The sequence below is a fragment of the Triticum dicoccoides genome, chromosome 2A (assembly GCF_002162155.2).
Source record: "Triticum dicoccoides isolate Atlit2015 ecotype Zavitan chromosome 2A, WEW_v2.0, whole genome shotgun sequence".
NCBI classification, from domain to species: domain Eukaryota; kingdom Viridiplantae; phylum Streptophyta; class Magnoliopsida; order Poales; family Poaceae; genus Triticum; species Triticum dicoccoides.
In genome coordinates, this window is record NC_041382.1 from 683,265,589 (window position 1) to 683,285,466 (window position 19,878).

Here is a 19,878-nt window from a genome sequence, read left to right on the forward strand (position 1 = left end):
AGAAAAAGATAAAGAGTTGGCGGCGCGCTCCTAGCCATTGGATGCTGATCGGATGGTCCATAGAGAAAATGACTCTGCAGATGTTTTTTCGGATACATGACCTATAGATGGCCCCAATTTGTATTCGTCAATGCGAAGGGCTCTGATATAACTCCCTTGTGAGCCAAATTTATGGTAGTAGTTATTGCATATCGCTTGAGTAGCAAAAAACAACAACAACAACAAGTGTGATTGTTTCATTCATATATACGGAGGTCTCCATAATATCTAAGGGCTCGTAATGTTCCAAGATTGGTGGAGAGAGTTGGTAGCTCACTTCCCTTTCCAGTTAATTCTTTTAACAATTACTCCTCCGTCCCAAAATAAGTGTCTCAACTTGAGACACTTGTTTTGAGATGGAGGGAGTATGATTTTTGTATCAAATTCAAAACAACAACAACAACTAATTGAGAGGATATGGTAGTATATGGTTAGTGGTAACTGCATGCATATACCTTAGCCTTACCACTAATTAGTGGTGACTGGTGAGAGCTAGTAGCACTGCCACCAACCATGCATGTGGCTACCACGTACGCAATAGGCTATATATTTTTACATTAGACCATCAGGGCGAAGCGTACATGAGGTCGTAAACTAATTGAGCAACGCTAGGTGTTAAGGTTAGTCTCTGCTGGCACAGCCGAGCCATGCAACAAGACAGCTCATTGCATTTGAACAAGTGTAACCGATGGTCCGCACTACGCACACGACAAGCAACGTGATCTATAACGTTGTTAAACACTTCCTCGTTGGTGGGGTGCTTGTGTCTGAGTTAATCAGCATTCGATCGAGCTGAAATGGATATGTGCTTCGTGTTTTTTTTTCCTTAGCTTTCCAGCAAAGCTGAGCCAGCAGTATGGCAAGAAAAAGGCACAGGCGTTATGCACGTTGGGCTGTATGCATTCTCTTTTCTGTGACACATGGTGGTCTAAGATAAATCCCCAATGTCAGCTCAAGAGGGAGACATGGACGGTCATCTCGCTGGTGGCCTGGATGTTGTGGAAGCACATGAATGATATTGTGTTTAATAGAACTTCACCATCCGCCGAGGAAGTGCTCAAGAAGATCGACCTCGAGGAACAAAGCTGGAGAGCAGCCGGGCTACTGAGAGGAACAGGGTCGCTTCCTGTTAGAGTAGATTGGGAGGCTAGTGGCGAGTAGTTCGCATGTTGTGTGGGTGTGTTAGCTTTTCATAGCCGTGGAAAATTGTAATCAACAATGTGCCTTCACAGTACTCTTCTATGATCTTGATACGTCAATCATATCCTTGAAAAAAAATCATAGTGGCATTAAGATGAAATGCTTATTCATAGTCCGAAAATTTAGGGTCTAGGCAACGACTATGTCATACGTAACACGGTGAGACCGGATGGGAGTGGTTCGATGAGCCTGAGTTTCACTTAAGGTTTTGGATAGTGGAATGTTAGAGTTTGAATGAGGCTTTTGGAGCTTTTTTTTGCGGGGGAAAGGAAACTTTTCATTACTCAAGGAGGCTTCTCAGCCGCACAAAGGTTTATAATAAAGTTCATCCCAGAGTACAACCACACTGTGGTGCGTGGGGTGCTTCGGCCATACACGGCCAGCTCATGGCTAACTTTATTCTGTGATCGTCTACAATGACTAAATAAGATCTCCCTCTCCGCCGACGTGGCTAGGCTCCATATCTCCTCCACGAGAGTACGATGCTGCGATCGATCCGCCACATGTGTTGTGAGCATACGTACCGCTTCAACACTATCCAGCTCCACCAAAATGGGCAGGCTAGTCCGATGCACCGCCAGGTCTAATCTCTAAGCACTCGAGTAGTGAGTCCATGATAACAATCTCATCCCCTTTTAATAGTATTGGCATACCTACGGGCTTAATGTGATTTTGGATCACTTAAACATGAAATGAAGTCTTGAGGCATTGACCAACACTTTTCGTTAGCATCTTGAAAGGTCCCATTTCACATCCCCAAGTTGTGCCTAGGTTGAATTTATGCTGAAATATAATCAAGGAAAATATTAATCCAACAATATGTACGTTGACATGAATTACCAAAACCACCCAGAGAGTGGATGTGCTTTCAGCCACCACCACGGCCATGACCATGCCAAGTAGCCCTTGCCCGTTCTTCAATTCCTACCAGCTACATGCTCCCTAGGTAGCCGCCTAGCTTTCCCCTTCCTCGCATCCAGCAGTTCCAAACCAATGGTGTGCATTCTCGAACGAACGACGCCATCGTATAGCCACATCGAGGCCCCCTGAGTAACCGAGCTGCCACTCACCTTTTCCCCTCACCAGGAGCACCAGGGACACCCCACAAACTCTGCCCCTCTTCTAAATTTGCCAGAGACGCAACCCAACCCCTCCCCACCCCCTCGTCACTCCATCATAGACGAGCTCTTGGCAACCATAGCTTTGTTGTGGCATATCATCTTCGACGAACAGATCCTCCATAAGCTTCCTTGCATGCCCCAAGTACAGCGCATCCCTCCTCCCGCGTTGCCATGCCTATGTTCGTTGTTGGCAAGGACGGCTGCACAGCCTCAAGTCATCGTTGTCAGCCACTCTTTGACAAGGTAGGGGAACATCGTCGTCAGTCGGTCAATGTGCACTGGAATGCCATCTTGCAGCTCGTGTCTAGGCTGTTGGTGGCAAACTCCACGGCAGCGAGGGAAGGTGCGACATGGACTCAACATGTGATGCAGCGTCTGCACGTTTGCATGTACGCTGTTTGATGAAATGCCTCTTGAGAGTGGGGAAGAAAAGAATAGAGGAGAGAGATAACCGCTGCCACATGGCAGGTTTTCCACCAACCAGGCTTTGGACGAAACCTACGTGGTTTTGAGACTTGAGAGACCAAATGTCACACAAATATTTTTGAATGATCAGTTGTATACTTTTGGTAAACTTAAGGGACGTTAAACATACTTTTCTTTTAAAATATTATATGTAGTTTTGGCTTCTCGTGCTTTGCATCTCGCATGTGCAAACATTGCAGGCATAGAGGAAATGGCATCATCATGTATTATAAAAAAAGACATATCGCAAACAGTCCACTCCAAAAACTCGGCCTAGCACATCGCACAAGGTAGTACACATGGACAGAGGCAGAAAATTTATTCGAAGGGGCCAATGGAGCATGTAAAACGTTGGAAGGGGGTCATCCATACAAATTCATAGATCAATCTACATATTGTGTAGGGGTGTTTCCAGAAAAGAAGATCAGCATGCGGGAGCCATGGCCCCAGTCCTGCTCTCTCCCTCACTTGTAGTAGTAGTAGTATCAGGACAATATTTAGATTTTCAGATTGGACGACTCCTAGAGCTCTGCAATATTTCGCAAAAGAGTCCCTTAGGAGTTTGAAAATTTTGCATAGGTCTAGTAGATCTAACAGCTTCCAAATGTCATCCGATCTGAGAATCTAACGGCCCAGGAGGCTGTATCACGGTAACACCTCGGCACAAGTAGTGCCAGATATTCTCCCTAGTAGTACCTTAGCAACCATGTGCGACTAATGAATCACAAAGTTCAGCCCGCAAACGTATCATGAAATATTTAGAAAAAAAATGTAATTAATTAGTGTCGTAATAAATGATAAAATAAAACACAAAATAAACATAAATTCAAACTGCACATGCCCACAGCTGAATTAGTCGGCGCGAGACATTTCATGCGGGTAGAACAACAAAACAATAATCAGGGGGAGAAACTAAGTGGAGTAAATGCCAAATCTAGATGTGTCATATTCCACCCCGACCGTTTGAAGAGCCAAAAGACAGCCCCGACCCACGGAGCTTGTCCTCAACAATGTCGTCCAAGCGCCGCGCCATCTCTCGCGTCATATGGTTCACCCAGTCTCCGATCACCCCTTTCCTGAAGTTGGCTTCATGCGGGTACTTGTAAAACAGTCCGGAGGCGCCTGTCTTGTTCGCTTCTAGACCTTTCATCGTCTCAATGCTACACAGCTTGACGATGTCTGCCGGAAGCCCGGCCGCCTCGTCGGCAGCTGAGAACGGCACCCCGAGGAACCGCGCCAGCTTGATGACATTGTCAACCGGATTGAGCAGAATCTCCTCGTACCTCAGGAAGAAGACCCTCTCCGGTGTGGCTTTGCTTGCCCTCCAGTAACCGAGAACGTGGTCCCACATGGGGCCATCTGTGGTCTTGCCCTCGCATACACTCTCAAACAGAGCAGAGAACTCGCATGGGTGAATGGTATTGCCAAAGTGCCACATGGACACCAGCATATCCTTGGGCTCCCTGCACGTGGCCGTTTAATCAAATCATTTCCATCTGCTCTGCCAACCAACTAAGGTCGTTTACAATTTTGGCAGAGTCAATGTCTCAACCTCCCTGGTTTTCAATATTGTGTCATTCTAGAATATATGCTGGGCTAGAAGTTTAGATTTCACCATCACTAAAGGGTGTCATCTACGAAGACTACTGTACATATTAATGGATCTATCATATTGGGTAATTTCATAAACGTATATGACTTTGCTTAATTAAAAGAGATTAAATATTTTTTAGAAATTGGTGATCAAATTTATAGAAATTACAAACAAACTAAAATCACAATGTGACAGCAAAAATTTCGGATCTACTAGCATGTTCATGTAAGAAATTAAATAAGGGTCAAAATATGTTTGTTGAAGGCTAAATTAACTACTTAGCATTAAAATATCTACTTCCTCCGTTTCAAATTACTCATCGTAAAAATGAATGTATCTAGAACTAAAATACATCTGATATATACATACCTGCGACAAGTAATTCGGAACGAAGGGAGTAGATGACTATTTTGAGACGGAGGGAGTACTTAGGAACTGAAGGAAATGGTAGCTGTTCCTGAGATACCTGCAGATGTAGACGATCTTGGCGTTGGGGTTGTCGGCAACGGAGGCGGGCAGCAGGGAGTGTTGGATGTGCGTGTTCATGAGTCTAGGCGACGGCAGCGCCTCCAGCTTGGTGTCGTGCCCTGCGCTGAACAGATCGTCAATGAAGGGGACGCATTCGTGTGGGTTGAGGCGCAGGAGCGGGTGGTCGGCGGCGGAGGGCGGGTACGCCGCCCGAGCCATGATGGCGAAGGACATGGCCTTGAGCCACGTGGTGCCGCACTTGGGCGGGCTCGCGAGGAGCACGTCGCCGGGGCGCAGGGTGAAGCGCCGCTGGAAAGAGAGGACACCGGGCATCCTCTCGTGGATCACCCAAGCGCCCTGGTATTGGTGGTGCACGAAGCGGCCATGGAGAGCGATGGTCGGCAAGGTGGAGATGATGTGCCCGCACTCTTCGGGCGGGGTGATCCGGTCGTCCTCTTCGCCGCCTACGACATCGTTGAACGGGACGGGACCTACGAGGCAGCAAGATGCGCTTGGATGAGTAGGAGTGGCCATGGCCATGTGGGCGATGCGTCGGTTTCTCTGGTGAGCTGACGACGATGGCGTTCTTTATTCCTTAAAAAAAGGCTCCACTTAACGGCCGGATCAGCGTTTCCGACCGCGAAAACATGTGGTCGACCCATCGTGGACTGTTTTGGCTATCTTTTACTCCTTCCGTCTTATAATATAGTGCTTTTATATTATGAAACGAAGGAAGTACGTTCCATAAGAGGTAATGGATGAATTCATAAGTATGAATACTCATCGTCTATAGTTATCTGCTCTTGAGTAGAAGATTGTTCGTGTTGAAACTTGATACCCAACCTTAGAGCATCTAGCCGCCACCCAAACATCCGCGGACGCGGTCGGGCACCAAAGCAAATCATAGTTCAATAAACTGGACATGTCAAAATGAAATCAATGTCCGAGCGTGCTGGATAGCCTCGGATCATTGTTCTGGTGCGTGCTCCGAGCGGAATGTGTTCTGCTCCAGGCGGATTGCGTCCTGCTATGTCTGCATCCGGGCTACCTCCTCCGCCTGCATCCATGCTGCCTCCTCCGCCTACATCCGGGCCGCTGCCGCCCTCGCCGCCTCGTACTCCCTACGGTCGTTGATCTTCTTCTTGCCCGCAAGCCACTTCTTCGCATGCTCATCCAAGAGGGTTTCGTCCGCCAACATGATCCTAGCAACTTCCGCGTCCCGTGCGAGTTGCAACCTCTCCTTCCCAAGCTCTATGTCGCCAAATATCTTGGCCTTCTAGAGTTCCCATTTGATCGCCACTTGTTGCTTCTCCAACTCGATCGTCTTCCTATCAATTTCGAGCTTCTTCTATGCCCTTTTCGGGTCCCACTCCATCCTTTCCTTTTGCGAATCCAACATGAGCTTGTACCTCCCCTCCTTCTTATTCTCCCTCACCGAAAAAATGCCCGTCTATGTGGACGACATTTTGGTAGCCACGGCATCACAGGCGGCATGTGCCTTCTCCCACTTGTTTCTCATGACTTGGTGGTTATCCTTTGGCACGGTGGCTTTTCCATTCGTCATGACAACATCGTCCTATTCATCGTCCGACCCAATTAATTGGTTGGAGCTTGAGCCATCATTCCTCTTTTTGCCGTACTTGAGGTCGGCCACAAGTTCGTTCCACTTGGGCTTGCCATTCAATATGACCCAACAATGGGTAAAAGCAAATGGCTTCTTCTCCACCTCATGATACAAAGTGGCCACCACCACCGTCTAGAAAACAACATATGTATGAGCATGAAAATACAAACACAAAAAGCATATGCAAATGATGACAAGATAAAGCAATTGAGCTTATGTAAGTTGCGACCCATCCCACTTTGGGGGCGTTTGGTCACTTGTGAGTAGTACCCGATGTACTTGCTCACTTCCCCTTGAATGATCCCTCAAAGATGTTGGAGAGGTGTTGTCTTCTTCTTCTTGCTTGGAGGGGCATCGGATGTTGTACCAAATTCAAAAGCGGTGGTGGCCGCGAATTCGTACTCCATTTCGGTCGGATATTTTTTATCATTGATCATGCTCGACAAGAACGCCTCCTGCATAATTATGGTTTGCAAGCATTCATCATGTACGAAATGAACTAATGGTCTATGCAAAAATCTGATTAGACAGGAGCAAAGAAGACGCACCAACTCTTCTTCGGTCATTCTGTTGAACAGGTCGAGGGTAGCCCGGGCACTGCCGGTACCTGTGCTCATCCGCGCCTGAACAAGCTGCGGCGAGTCACACACGTCGACCGTCAGCATCTGCATGAGCGGAAAACACTCCGGAATGGACCAGCCGGCCGTCGAATCCTCCTTTGTCCCTATGGGGTCGGACGGCGTAATTCACGTCGGCGCTTGGATGGAAGGGGTGTAAGGGGTGTAGGGATCCGGGCACGCCGGAGGAGACAGCTAGTCCACCATGTCCGAACCTCCCTGCGACGTCGCCGCCGCCTCCCTCTCTTGCTGCCAGTGCCGCCACAACTTCCGAGCGACGTTCTCCGCCTTGCAAGTCACAGCCGACGAAGTGACCCCGCTGACGGACGAGGCAAACCGCGTCTCCGTCGCGGCGGTGTGGGTCGGGCTGGACGACATCTCCGGCGATGGATCGGGACCGGTGGTGAGGATTGGGAGCAAGGGTGGAGGACGGCTAGGGTCCGAGCACAGGAAATGTTGGAGGGCGGCGGAAGGAGGAGGAAGGGTTTAATGGATTTGATGCAATTTAGGTTGGGATCGGGCTGGCGGGTCCTGCGTGGCGGGCGTGTCCGGGCATGCCCGGGCATCCCCATATTTGGGCTGGATATGGTGGGTGTCATTCAGCCCGGGCGTTTGAGGCCCGTTTAAGAAGCCCGTCTAGATCAAAAAATCCTGACCGGACGGTGACCGGATGGCCCGTCCAGGTGTATGAGGCGGGTTTGAGGCAGACGGCTGTAAATGCTCTTATAACCAATGTGCCCGCCACATACCCTCTGTGTCTTTATTTACTTCACATACATTTAGGCTTGTCGCCATCAACCTTACAAGTTACAACCAACCTTACAACCCACCTATGTAATTAGAATGGAATGGATTTACGTAGCGTGTCTGCTAAAAATCACTCGACTGAGATTAAGGGTGTGTTCGGAGGCTCTCCAGCTACATGCTTCACAAATTTCTGGAAGGGAGCTGAGCCAAACGAGTTTGGGCCAAGAAGCTAGAAGCGAGAAGCTCAACCAGCCGCTAGTGTAAAAACGTGAAGCACCAAAAGCCCAGCTCCACCGATTGGAAAAGGAGAAGTTCACCCAAATTACACACAGCTGCCACCGCCAAGTGAGGGCAGATCGAACCGGTACGCTCGCTGGAACATATCGCTCGATCGAATCGGTACCATGTGCTCCTTCTCTCGCCGAAAACCAAGACGGGCTGCCTCCAACCGGCCCATTATGGCGTTAAGGCAAGCCACCCTTGCTGCCAGCCCATAGTGGCGACAGGAGAAGCCAGCGATCGCTGCCAAACGGAGTTGTCTCGCTGCGTGAAGTGAGAAGCTGGGATGGGAAGCTAGAATCGTGGAGTTTGTGGAGTTGGGAGGAGATCTGAACAGGCCCTAAGTCTCAGTCGACCATGCAGCATTTTATGCCTTCGGTTGCAACATTTTTCCTACCGGTTGCAACATTTGTCTTGCCGGTTGTAGCATGCCGCCCCCATCGGTTGTAGTACGTCATATCATCGGTTGCAACATTCTTCATTGGCGGTTGTAGCATTTCTGTTAGAATGGTTGTAGCATTTATTGTTTTTCCTTTTAATACCGTCACATCATTTTTCATCGTCGTTTGTAGCATCCAGCCGTGCCGCTTGTAGCAAAAAAAAAACCACGCTAACGTCACTCGACTAAGACTTCGTTGAATATTAGTCGACTGAGTTTTAGACATACCTTTTACATGAGCTTCGTAGAACTATTACATAGGTGTAGCATTTTGGACTTCCGGGGTCATAGGTGCGCATGTGCGCTTGACGGCAATTCGGTCACGCTCCACTCTGCCTTTGTCCTGCCGGTTCTCCCATTCCAAAAGAAAAAGAAAAAAGAAAAAAGAAACCTGCTGGTTCTCCTGTTTGATGGATTCTTTTTACTTTGGAACACACCACACGTACAAGTTCACCTACGTGAAGGGCTCGAACCTTACCAGCGCAAAAACTAGTATGACAAACCGAAAAAGGCAGTGAATCAATCTGCGGTTGGATGATTAAGAGAACAGTGGTCTTCCCTGCCCATCAGAGTTCATGTTTCAGACTTGACATTTGTGTTTGTATATATTTTTTAGATTTATTCCAGAGGAGACATTCCCACCGACTACGAAGGCGTCTGTAGCGACTTCCTCATTCTCAAGATGATGTGACGGACAGTCTTTCATAGGTGTTCATAGAGATAGAGTGTGTGTTCGTGCGTTTATAGGGATGAGTGCATGTACGTATGTATGAACGTCTGCATCTGTATTGTGTTAAAAAAACCAAAAATGCAAAATGTGCAAAATTTAATAAACAAGGTAGAGATCAACCAACGAATAAGTACAATGGAAAGGAAGAAAAACACCCGGAAAATAACCTACTAGTACTAGGGAGATGATGCAGAGCAAATTGGCGTGGCAAAGCGCCTGCTTCTAGCTACTACATAGTACCACAGTACAACGCAGGACTAGAGGCGTAGCCAGCTAGCTCTTACTTGAGTTGAGAGACTTGAGCGCCCCGAGGAAGCTGGCAAGTCCAGCAATGCCGGACAACGTCAAGATGATGGCTTTACGATAGTTGTAATGGAACTTGTGAAACTTGATCCGTCTCGGCCTCTTCTTCCTGTAGTTCTCGATGAGCACCATGGTCCTCATATAGTGGGTTCCGGGTCGCAGCCGGTTCTCCACCCTGTTGAGCAGTTCCAGCGCGTCCTTGTTGCTCAGCCCTGCACCTCCCAGCAAGATACCCTTCTTCCGCAGCTGCTGCACGTCCTCCTCGCTGTCCGTCACCATGCCCAGGAGGCAGAGGTAGGAGCACACAGCAGACTTCTCCTCGACCTCTACAGAAAAGTCTGGGGTCGTGCATAGCTCCAGAACCGCCATGTTGACGAGGAAGCTCGCGTTTGCATCGTCCAGGGACAGTGGCGCCAGCAAAAGCTCGCCGGTGAGGAGCGGCTTATCATTGACGCCCATTTCCTTCAGATCTGCCGTAGGCTTGGTGGCCGTGATCTCGATGCCGATCTCCGCAAGCTCCATGGCACTGACGGAAATCGATATCTTCTCTGCATTTTTATGAAGGTCGGGCTCGGCCGGCGTCTCGGTGGTGCTCCCTACGATGTAGTATCGCAGGAGCTCAAGAAGATGCAGCGGCGTGTAGCTGTCGTCCCATGCAAGAGGGCTGTTGTCTAGGAGCGGTACGGTGGGCTGCATAGTGGCCTTCCAATCCGTGGTGAACCGTACCAGGTCCGGGGGCGTCGGCATGAAGCGCATCAGCTCTTGGACCACCACCCATGGGAGCTGGTTCTCGAGCAGCGCGATGTCGTAGCTGATGCTGGTGCAGTTGGAGCTGAAAGCGTCCTTCAGCAGCGGATCCACCGCCTCGTCAACCCAATGCAGCAGGAAGCAGCCGTCGTAGAACATCATAGGGTTGAAGTCGTCGTCGCCGAAAGCCCGCACCTTGTCCTCGTCGTAGTGGCTGCGGGCCTCGTCCGCCACCGCGCACACCGCCCCGTACACCTCCTCCACCAAGCGGCCCGAGTCGTTGATGAAGTGCCAGGCGGCCACGTGCTTGGTGCTCTCCATCTGCCGGAGGGCCGGGGTCCGGCCGTGGTGGTAAGGGCCGATGGCCACCACCTTGGGGAAGGCGTACTTGGCCGCCAGATCCCCCATGCTTGGAGGGAACATGTGGATCTTCGTCTCCATCTTGTCACGTTCCTCCTGAAGTGATTGTGCTGCTTGCTTGAACACTTCAACCGCGTAGTGATGATCAATACTCTCCTCCTCAATCAGCTTCAGCTGCGGCCGTCCGGGAGAGCCATCCACCAGACCACTTTGGCTGGCAGTTGGCGCAACTGTCATCTCCAAAGGGACGCCGGGAACCCATACATTTGGATCCACGGCCGGCCTCCCCTCCCAATAATAATCAGCCACGGCCAGCTGATAGTCGTAAGGTGCTTCCATGTTTTAGCAAACTAAGAGTAACTACAAGATGGATGCTATTTCTAATAACAAAAATTACACTGCTGGTTTCAAAATAGAAACATGTACAAATGTCCTAGAAGAGACTGAAAAGAGAATACATGAGTTGAGAACCAAGATTACATCGGTTATCGTATGCATGCATGAGAAGATGTCGCTCCTCTTTATATAGACCAACCTATACGCCGACGGCCAAGGAAAAACACGCAGCCGGCCTTCACATGCATGACTCTCATCAACCAAGTAACCATAATGTATGCGTATTGCCATAACAGAGCTAGGGAGCTTTTCATCTTTCCTCAACATGCAACACAACCGGGAAGAACCTTTCAATTATTATTATTTTCATGATTATCTCATTATTAATATACTATTAGCCCTCGTAATGCCACTTGCAAAGTTGCTTCCAAAGAAATCAACGCCTCGACTCAAAGCGCTTTTATACCGGATGGCAACGCGTTATAGGTGCCAGGTCCGTCTCTGCTGGCACAGTTTAGCCAAGAACACAGCTCATTAATTAGTTATTAGATTTGAACACGTGTACTAGCAGACCGACGTTTCCACGAACTCCGCACACGATGAGGAGGAGCAACGTGATCTATAACTTTGTTAATCACTTCCTCCTTGGTGGGGTGCTTGCGCTGAGTTAATCGGCATTTGATCGAGCTGCAATGGATGTATAATTCGTAACTTTTTTTCTTAACTTTCCAACAAAGCTGGGATGAGATCGACCTCACCACGGTTCTTCAATCCTTCGGCGGGCAAACAAAGCAGTTCCCGATAAGGTACTTGGGGCTCCCCCTCGTCCTCGGTAGGATCCGTCTGGTCCATCTTCAGTTTATCCTGGACCGCATTAGGAGCAGACTCGCAGGATGGAAAGGAAAGATGCTCTCTATTGCTGGCCGCCGAGTCCTGGTCCGGTGTGTGCTCTCTGCCCTGCCAACCTTTGCCCTGACGGCCCTGAAGTTTCCATCCAAGCTGCTAAAGGAAATTGACAAAAGCAGGCGGCGTTTCCTTTGGGGAAAAGATCAAGAACTCTCTGGGGGGAAGCTGCAAGGTAAACTGGCACCGAGTCTGCTCCCCGATCGATCTGGGAGGGTTCGGAGTTCTGAACCTGCAAAAATTCGGCCGGGCGCTGCGCCTGCGTTGGTTATGGCAATCCTGACAGCACCCGACCAGTCCATGGGTAGGTGGGGAGACGCCTTGTGATGATCTGGATCAAACCCTTTTCAACGCTGCCACGGCGGTCACCATCGGCAACGGTCAGACAGCAAGGTTCTGGCACACCATCTGGCTCGGATCGGCGCCCCTAAAGATCAGTTACCCAGGTCTGTTTGCGCACTCGAGAAGAAAAAACAAAACGGTGGCCCAAGCAATTACTGGTGATCAATGGATCGCGGACTTCGCGCACGGCAACACCAGTGATCTGCTCATCGACGTTGTTTCCCTGCATCGACAGATCCAGCAGCAGCATGTGGCACTGCAAGTAGATATCCCTGACCGGGTCAGATGGAATTTTGAAGGCTCAGGCAAGTACACCGCTCACTCGGCATATGCTTTGCAGTTTCTGGGATCACCAACGAGTCAGCTCAAGAGCGCCATCTGGGACACTTGGGCACCGGCAAAGCTCAAAATCTTCGCTTAGCTTCTTCATCAAGATTGGCTGTGGTGCAACGATCGGCTTCAACGCAGAGGATGGAGCAACAGCTACTTCTGCCAATTCTGCCGCAAAAACCTGGAGAGTGCAGATCATCTGTTCTGGGAGTGCAGCATCACAAAGACCGTCTGGAACGACTTGGCATCTTGGCAGCACTGCCAGGCATGTCACCCAGCAACCTGGAGCAACTGCAACAGCTCGCTAGAGAGGATGACAACCATGATAGAAGCAACACAGCCAGCTTTCGGAAAGGGTCTAAAATCGCTATTAATGCTAGCTCTCTGGGAAGTCTAGCGAGAAAGAAACAATTGCACCTTCAGAGACAAGGAAACTGATGTTAGGGAGATTTTAAACGCAATCCGGCGCAACCTAAACCTCTGGCAACAGTGTGGCGGTCGATCCTTGCAGAGCCCCTTCGGGGACCCGCCCTGAGTAGTTAGTTAGCGGCTGTACCTTTGGCACTTCTTTTTCTCTCTTCTTCTTACATCCTTGATTCTCGGATCATCGCCTTTGTCATTTGTCCACCTGCTCCCTGCTTATGAATCAATGGAACCAGCCTTGAGCTGGATCCTTTCAAAAAAAAAAGCTGGGCCAGCAGTATGGCCTTTGATATATGACAAGATAAAAGCAACATCTTTATGCATGCTGAGTTGTGTGCCTTCCTTTGCGCGTTCGTAATTGTGAACTCATAGTGCATTTCACGCATTTGCGCACTCCGCCTCACGTTTGCACATGCATGCTGAGCCAAAGCGGCCCAACTAGTCTCTGTAAGAGAATTTGTTTGTGTAACTCCAACTTATTTTACAGCATAACTTTGCGTATGAAACCGTCCTTGCTAAGTATACTGCTGAGGATGTGAAGAGTACAGTTGCATAGGAGACCTTAAAGCTCCGGGCTTGGATGGGTTACACACATTTTTTATAAAAAATATTACTTCCTCTGTTCATTTTTATAAGACTTTGAAGACATTTCAGACAATGTGCAAAATATCCTATTTTGAGTTGTCTGAAATGACTTACAAAAGTGAACGAAGGGAGTAGTATAGTTTTAGAGATGAGATTGCACATGAGGTTCTTCATGCAATCTATTCGGGGGTGTTCTGAAGAGTGGATCGATGCAACTTTGGTGCTGACCCCGAAGATTGATACACGCCCACAACGATAGGACGAACCGCAACGGTAGGGGGCAATGTACTCGGCAGAGAGTAGCAAAGAGGCAAGAGGGTCGGAAGAGGCGCCCCACCGCCGCCAATAGCAACAGCGAGGGGGGCACATAGGAGGGGGTTGTAAGTAGTGGTTAAAACATCAAATGATGTTATTCGACATTGATGGCTACTAATATGACACTGACGATGTCTACTCGTTGTCGGCGTCCTCCTCCTCGTCTGAATCCTCAAGATCGTCGACGTAGTTGAAGCAGTGGTCCTCGGTCTCCTCCTTGGGGCGGCAGGCGAGGAGGACAAACTTCCGCTTCTCCTGCTTCACTTTATGATCCATGGTTACAATTCAAACAGTAAAAAATTCATGATCCAAGAGACATATGGAAATAGAGGCCTTATTTCACTACAGCGTGTTATCTATATTTGGTTCGAAAAAACAAGGAGTGATGTTTTTGGTTTTCTTAGTACGGAAGGAGATAAAGCAGTAAAAAAAATACTAATTAGTTTTGTTAACAAAAAAATTGGTAAAATCAAGATTGTGAGGAATAAAATCACGGACGATGATGTTATTTGTGTTCCATGTTTTGTCAACGTTCAAGACACTTACATTGCCACCGTAAGATTCATCCAAATTCATATGCTTCTCCTCATCAGGTTGGTTCACATTCAATGACGAGGATCCATTCTCGCTATTGCAATCATGGCCATCATAACTGGTCTCTTGCTCCGTCCATACACATTTAAACAAAGTCTCATATCACAACATCATCACAAATATAATCAGTTCATCAATCAAATTGCTTAACAGTAGATCGCACAAATTTACGCACTAAACTACTACCTACTTAGTAAATTAAGGAGTAATTTTTTTCATCTTATTTCAATGAGTAATATAATGTAAAGTCAAAACAAATTACAAACAAAAGACCTACGAGGCGTTCACGAGGTCCTAGCCTCGCCGACCTCGTCGACGCCGTCAGGGAGGGGAGAACCGTCAATGTTGGCTGGGGACGAAGGCGCCCAGGCGTGATGATGTTGGTCGGGGAGGAAGGCGACCACGACGCATTATGTTGGCCGGAGAAAAATGCGACCACGACGTGAAGATTCCGGGGTTGGCGGCGACCAGGGCGTGAGGGCGACAATGATGGCAAGAGTATTTGCCCGTCCGCCAGAGATTGCCGGAGAGGAAGGCGGTAGCTGGAACGATGATCACCATTAGGGTTTCACCTAGGGGCGGCGTGTTTTTTTTTTCAAAGTACCGACGCGGGCAGGCGTACGATGGTGGGCGGGTATGCTATAGCCATGTGCAATGACCATCCTGCCCTTTATAAGGTTTAGGGGGTTGTACCGAAGCGCGCCTCCTGTTTTAAACGGATGCGGGCGGTTTAAGGGTCAGCGTTGGAGATGCCCTTAGTACAAGCACTCATCAATGATTACAGCTGGGAAGTGTACCTACCCGCATATGCTTTCTATGATGAGATTCCTAAACAAACTTCAGTTTGCAATAGATCACAAAAAAGAAAGAGTTCAGTTTCTGATCAGGAGTGACTATGCTAATGAATGCTCAATTGCTAGTAAACCTCATGCTAAGAGACATCAAAGATCATACACCATCCATCAGAAGCAGTGTACTTGAAAACTCAAACTTTACATTCTTGACAAAGTAGCAAAGAAACTCCATCAACTAAATCACCCAATGAACATCATACTGCACGCCTGTGCCCCTCTACAAGCTAAATCAGGAGGCTTGAAAATGATAAGGAAGCAGCTGTTGGTCAACCAAGGAAGACTTGGACGCGGACGGCGAGGAGCAAGATGGTGATGAGGGCGAAGTAGATGACGGCGTGGATGAGCATGGAGGCGCCGCTGGTCTGGAAGCTGCCGAAGTCCACGATCCTGCCCTTGCCGGGGATCTGGAACAGCAGCCCCGGCGAGAGGAGGATGAATAGCGCCAGCCCGACGAACACCGGGGCCCAGTCCGCCATTGGCTACCTACCTCCTCTCTGATCGATACTCTTGATCTGTGATAGTAGGACCAGTGGAGAGTGGAAGGAGTGTGAGGCCACGAGGGGGTGAGGCCGTGTATATGTCGCCTTTAGGTGAGGAAATGACTGGGACACGAAGCAACTGGGGAGGTGGGTGGGTGGGAGGCACATGCTGATCTCATGTGATGGTGTGGATGGTTGATCATGGTGTGGGGGGGTTTCTCTAATGTGCTGCCAACGATATCGCACGAATGTTTGTGCGGCTTGTTACTTTGTTCCAAGTTTAGCTGCTGGTTATGTGATTCATGTACAAAGCTGGTCGTGTGACTAATCTGTCCTCGGACATGTTGCGACTTGTTGTGCCTATAAATATGATCTCCGTCCGGAATTAACCGTTGCTGAAGTGAGTGTTTGGTCGTGTGACTAATCTATACTCAGATATGTTGCCACTTGTTGTACCTATAAATATGATCTCCGTCCGGAATTAACCGTTCCTAATGAGTGTTTGGTCGTGTGACTAATCTATGCTCAGATATGTTGCGACATGTTGCAACTTTTTGCCTATAAATATGATCTCCGTCCGGAATTAACCATCGCTAAGATACACTCATTTTAGCGACGGTTAGTTCTGGACGGACGTAGTAATAATTTTTTGAAACCAATAGGTTGTTTGTTAATAATTCGAACGTGCATGTAGATCATCTTATGTATCAGCTCCTACTTTTGAAAGAGCTGATGTGAGTGAACGTGCATGTGTTTTTTTGGGTCTGGCTAACTTAGAGCATCTACAGCCGCAACCTGCAAATTTGGGCCTTCAAACGTTTGTGGACGTGCCCGCGGACAGTGACCGGACGGGCCTCAAATTCTACCATTTGCAACCACATATCTTATTTCCAAAATAGTTATTACATGTAGCGCTATGCGCGTCGATCATCATGTTCATCTTGGGCCGACGAGGCTGTCAAAACACACCAAAAATTGCTCGTACTTAAAATTTTCACATCCGTATTAGTCCCACTTTGTCGCGTGATGAGCTAGTCGACCGGCTTAAATAATCGGGTCGTCCAAAAGCGATAAGCTTCTGACATCATTGCATCTTTGTTAAGAAGATAGACTGTCACTATGAATCTTCTATGCTTATCACATAGAAGATTCATAGTCAGAGTCTATGTCCTTGACAATGGAAACATTAATGTCAGTACTGCTTTTTTTTAATCGCAGTGTGTCAATAAAACTCGATGAATAAAATAAAAAACTATTGTCATTGTAGGAGGGCTATCAACGTATATGAAAGAGACGAACTTGATACTCGATGAATAATCATCAGTTTATGAAATGCAATCTAGTGGCAAGCTATCTCGTTCACACAGTAAGAATTGATTGACCTATGCAACAACAGAGAAGCTTGCCACCATCTGCCGGTGCGGCTATTTAAGCCGGTCAGCGTCTGCCTCGCACGGTGATGTGGGACTAAAAAATTTGGGTGCACCGATGAGAGAGGAAGGAGCTTCAGTGGCTGCAGGTAGGACCGCAAATGCGCCCGGGCCACCCCATATTTGGACTGGATATAAGGGTGCCGGTCAGCCCGGATGTTTGAGGCCGATTTGAGGCGCCTGTCTGGGTCGGTTTTTTGTGACCGGTCAGTGACCTGGACGTCTGCCCGGGTGTTTGAGGCGGGTTTGAGGAGCCCGGTTGTACATGCTCTTTGGTAGAGCTGTTAACAAGGTGATTGAGATGATATATATGTTTGTCCCTTTATTTAGATTTGTTATCTAAACTACAATATTCTTTCCTATTGTTGTCTGTTAATCTTTTATTCTAATAGAAGTTCTAACTACATGGAAACCCATATTTTTATTTCTTTATTTGAGGAAATATTATATAGTTCGTCCGATCCATATTGTTTGTCTCTCAAACGGATGTATCTAGACTTATTTTAGTCCTAAATACATCTGTTTAAATGACAAGTAATATGGATCGGAATGAGCAAATTTTACTAGCTAATGAGTTTTAAAGATGTCCACTGTTTGCACCTAGCCCATTGTGTTAGAATTAATGGCTTGGCCCATGTGCATTTCCGGAAAATTCAAAGTAAATCCCAAAGGCCAATGAATAAATGGCAAGATATGGTGCAAATCTTTAGTCTCATACCACTAGTGAAGGTGATGTGAGACCACCTTATGTGGTGGGTTCTCCCTACCGCCAAATACACAGCGAAATCAAGTTAGAGTTTTTGCCTTCTCTTGATGTTTGCATCATGAACACTGGCGTGCACCGGCGAGCAGGAGAGCAGGTCTCGGGAACCTCTCGCCCTTGTAAACCTACACCATGAGAGGGCAAATTAGGTTTTCGTGAAGCGCTTCACGCGACTACTCGTGTTCTTCTGCACGTGTTGTCTACCTCCAAAGTCAGGCACTCTTGTGCGCCGTCATCACCAGCATCTACTTCGACCGGTCTTTGCCAACTTCCTCGTCGACAACATTGCCACTGCCATAGCCACCGCTACTTCATTTGCAACCGATCAGTATGTGTGTCGTGATCTATTGTTGCATATGCAATATTGTTGCTCATGTTGTTCTGCTCATATGGTATACTAGAGTTATGCATGCTAATAATTGTTTTAATCATGATTTATATTGTACAATTAATCATGAAATTGCCAAATTTCAACACATTATGTATTGTACTACCTGATGTTGTCTTGTCGTTTGCCTTCCGCACCAATCTATCATCAATAACTGAAACAACGAGTCTACAAGGTTTGAACTACATGGCATACCATACAATACCACACCAGATTCATTTATTTTTAATCGGAAATGTCGAACCGGACTGGGTGGCCGATGGCAGATGCAGAGAGTGGGTGCTCCGGATTGCAACACTGTAATATCAGTTAGGCACAAGTAACACAAACAATGTTGCAATATCAATTACGCCATTACAAGCAAGGATGCTTCTTGCATTTGACAACATACCGCTGCACAACAAGAAAAGGCCAAACAAAGCTATGACCGGGCCACGCCTGTTCCTCTAGTTGCTAGTAAACCTCGTGTTAAGAGACATCAAAGATCGCACACAGCGGATCATCACAAGTAGTAGTAGTGTACATGAAAATTGAAGCTATAGTTTCCGGCCGGCGTCTGCCATGCTGGTCAACCAAGGATGACGTGGACGCGGACGGCGAGGGTGAAGATGGAGATGAGGGCGAAGTAGATGACGGCGTGGAAGAGCACGGAGACGCCGCTGGTCTGCTTGTTACCGAACTCCAGGAACCTGTTCTTGCCGGGGACCTGGAAGAGCAGCCCCGGCGAGAGGAGCACGAAGAGCACCAGCGCGATGAACACCGGGGCCCAGTCCGCCATGTCTCCTCTCCGGCCGGCACACTTGCTCTGGGATCCTACGTATGAGCAGTGGAGAGTGGCAGTGGTAGGAGTGTGAGGCCACAAGGGGGTGTCACTGTGGGTGTATATAGGAGAGGGAATGGCTTGGACACAAGGCAATTGGGGACGTTGGTGCGTGTCATGTGATGGTGTGGATGGTTTCCTCTAATGTGAGTGTGACTGTGCTGGTACACATGTGCTGCCAGCGCACGCATGTTTGTGCGATTTGTTCCAAGTTTAGCTACCTGTCGTTCATGTACAAAGTTGGTGATCGTGACTAATATGTACTCGGATATGTTGCTACTTGTTGTGCAGCAATGGATGGTCAATTAGTAGTTTTTCATCTTAACTTCCCAACAAAGCTGTGCCGGTATGGCCTTTGATGTACTCTAATATGACAAGAAAAATCACAAGCTTTATGCATGTTGCCATGCTGGGGTGTGCATGCCTTCTCTTTTTGATGTAAACTCTGCATCAAGGAATGCATTTTCGTAACTGTGAACCCATACTGCACTCACGCCTTTGCACACTCGGCCTCACGTTTGGACATGCATGTTGAGTGGCATGCGCACCACTAGTCTACAAGATCAGTTTTCTTAACAGTTTT

At 48.1% G+C, this 19,878-nt stretch overlaps 4 protein-coding genes across 4 annotated transcripts; all 4 read right to left on the reverse strand.

Moving 5' to 3' along the window:
- Positions 1-3,642: 3,642 nt before the first annotated feature.
- On the reverse strand, positions 3,643-5,427 carry LOC119351870 (cytosolic sulfotransferase 8-like). The gene is made up of 2 exons (XM_037618658.1): positions 4,886-5,427; positions 3,643-4,288 (listed from the first exon to the last, which is right to left on the reverse strand). The coding sequence occupies exons 1-2, from the start codon at positions 5,425-5,427 to the stop codon at positions 3,769-3,771; spliced, it is 1,062 nt and encodes a 353-aa protein (XP_037474555.1). The 3' UTR covers positions 3,643-3,768.
- A 4,169-nt stretch (positions 5,428-9,596) lies between these two features.
- LOC119358110 (UPF0481 protein At3g47200-like) lies at positions 9,597-11,170 on the reverse strand. The gene has a single exon (XM_037624809.1). It carries the CDS (start codon positions 11,070-11,072, stop codon positions 9,597-9,599), a length of 1,476 nt encoding a protein of 491 aa, XP_037480706.1. The 5' UTR covers positions 11,073-11,170.
- A 4,220-nt stretch (positions 11,171-15,390) lies between these two features.
- On the reverse strand, positions 15,391-15,977 carry LOC119351871. The gene has a single exon (XM_037618659.1). It carries the CDS (start codon positions 15,889-15,891, stop codon positions 15,682-15,684), a length of 210 nt encoding a protein of 69 aa, XP_037474556.1. The 5' UTR covers positions 15,892-15,977; the 3' UTR covers positions 15,391-15,681.
- A 2,831-nt stretch (positions 15,978-18,808) lies between these two features.
- Positions 18,809-19,308, reverse strand: LOC119351872. The gene has a single exon (XM_037618660.1). It carries the CDS (start codon positions 19,251-19,253, stop codon positions 19,044-19,046), a length of 210 nt encoding a protein of 69 aa, XP_037474557.1. The 5' UTR covers positions 19,254-19,308; the 3' UTR covers positions 18,809-19,043.
- Between the last annotated feature and the right edge of the window lie 570 nt (positions 19,309-19,878).

Bases quoted from the DNA above. Each gene is read 5' to 3' on its own strand.
- LOC119351872 (XM_037618660.1), bottom strand. From the start codon at position 19,253: ATGGCGGACTGGGCCCCGGTGTTCATCGCGCTGGTGCTCTTCGTGCTC.
- LOC119358110 (XM_037624809.1), bottom strand. From the start codon at position 11,072: ATGGAAGCACCTTACGACTATCAGCTGGCCGTGGCTGATTATTATTGG.
- LOC119351870 (XM_037618658.1), bottom strand. From the start codon at position 5,427: ATGGCCATGGCCACTCCTACTCATCCAAGCGCATCTTGCTGCCTCGTA. The intron at 4,289-4,885 runs GTATCTCAGGAA...GGCCACGTGCAG, and splicing joins AAGATCGTCTACATCTGCAG to GGAGCCCAAGGATATGCTGG.
- LOC119351871 (XM_037618659.1), bottom strand. From the start codon at position 15,891: ATGGCGGACTGGGCCCCGGTGTTCGTCGGGCTGGCGCTATTCATCCTC.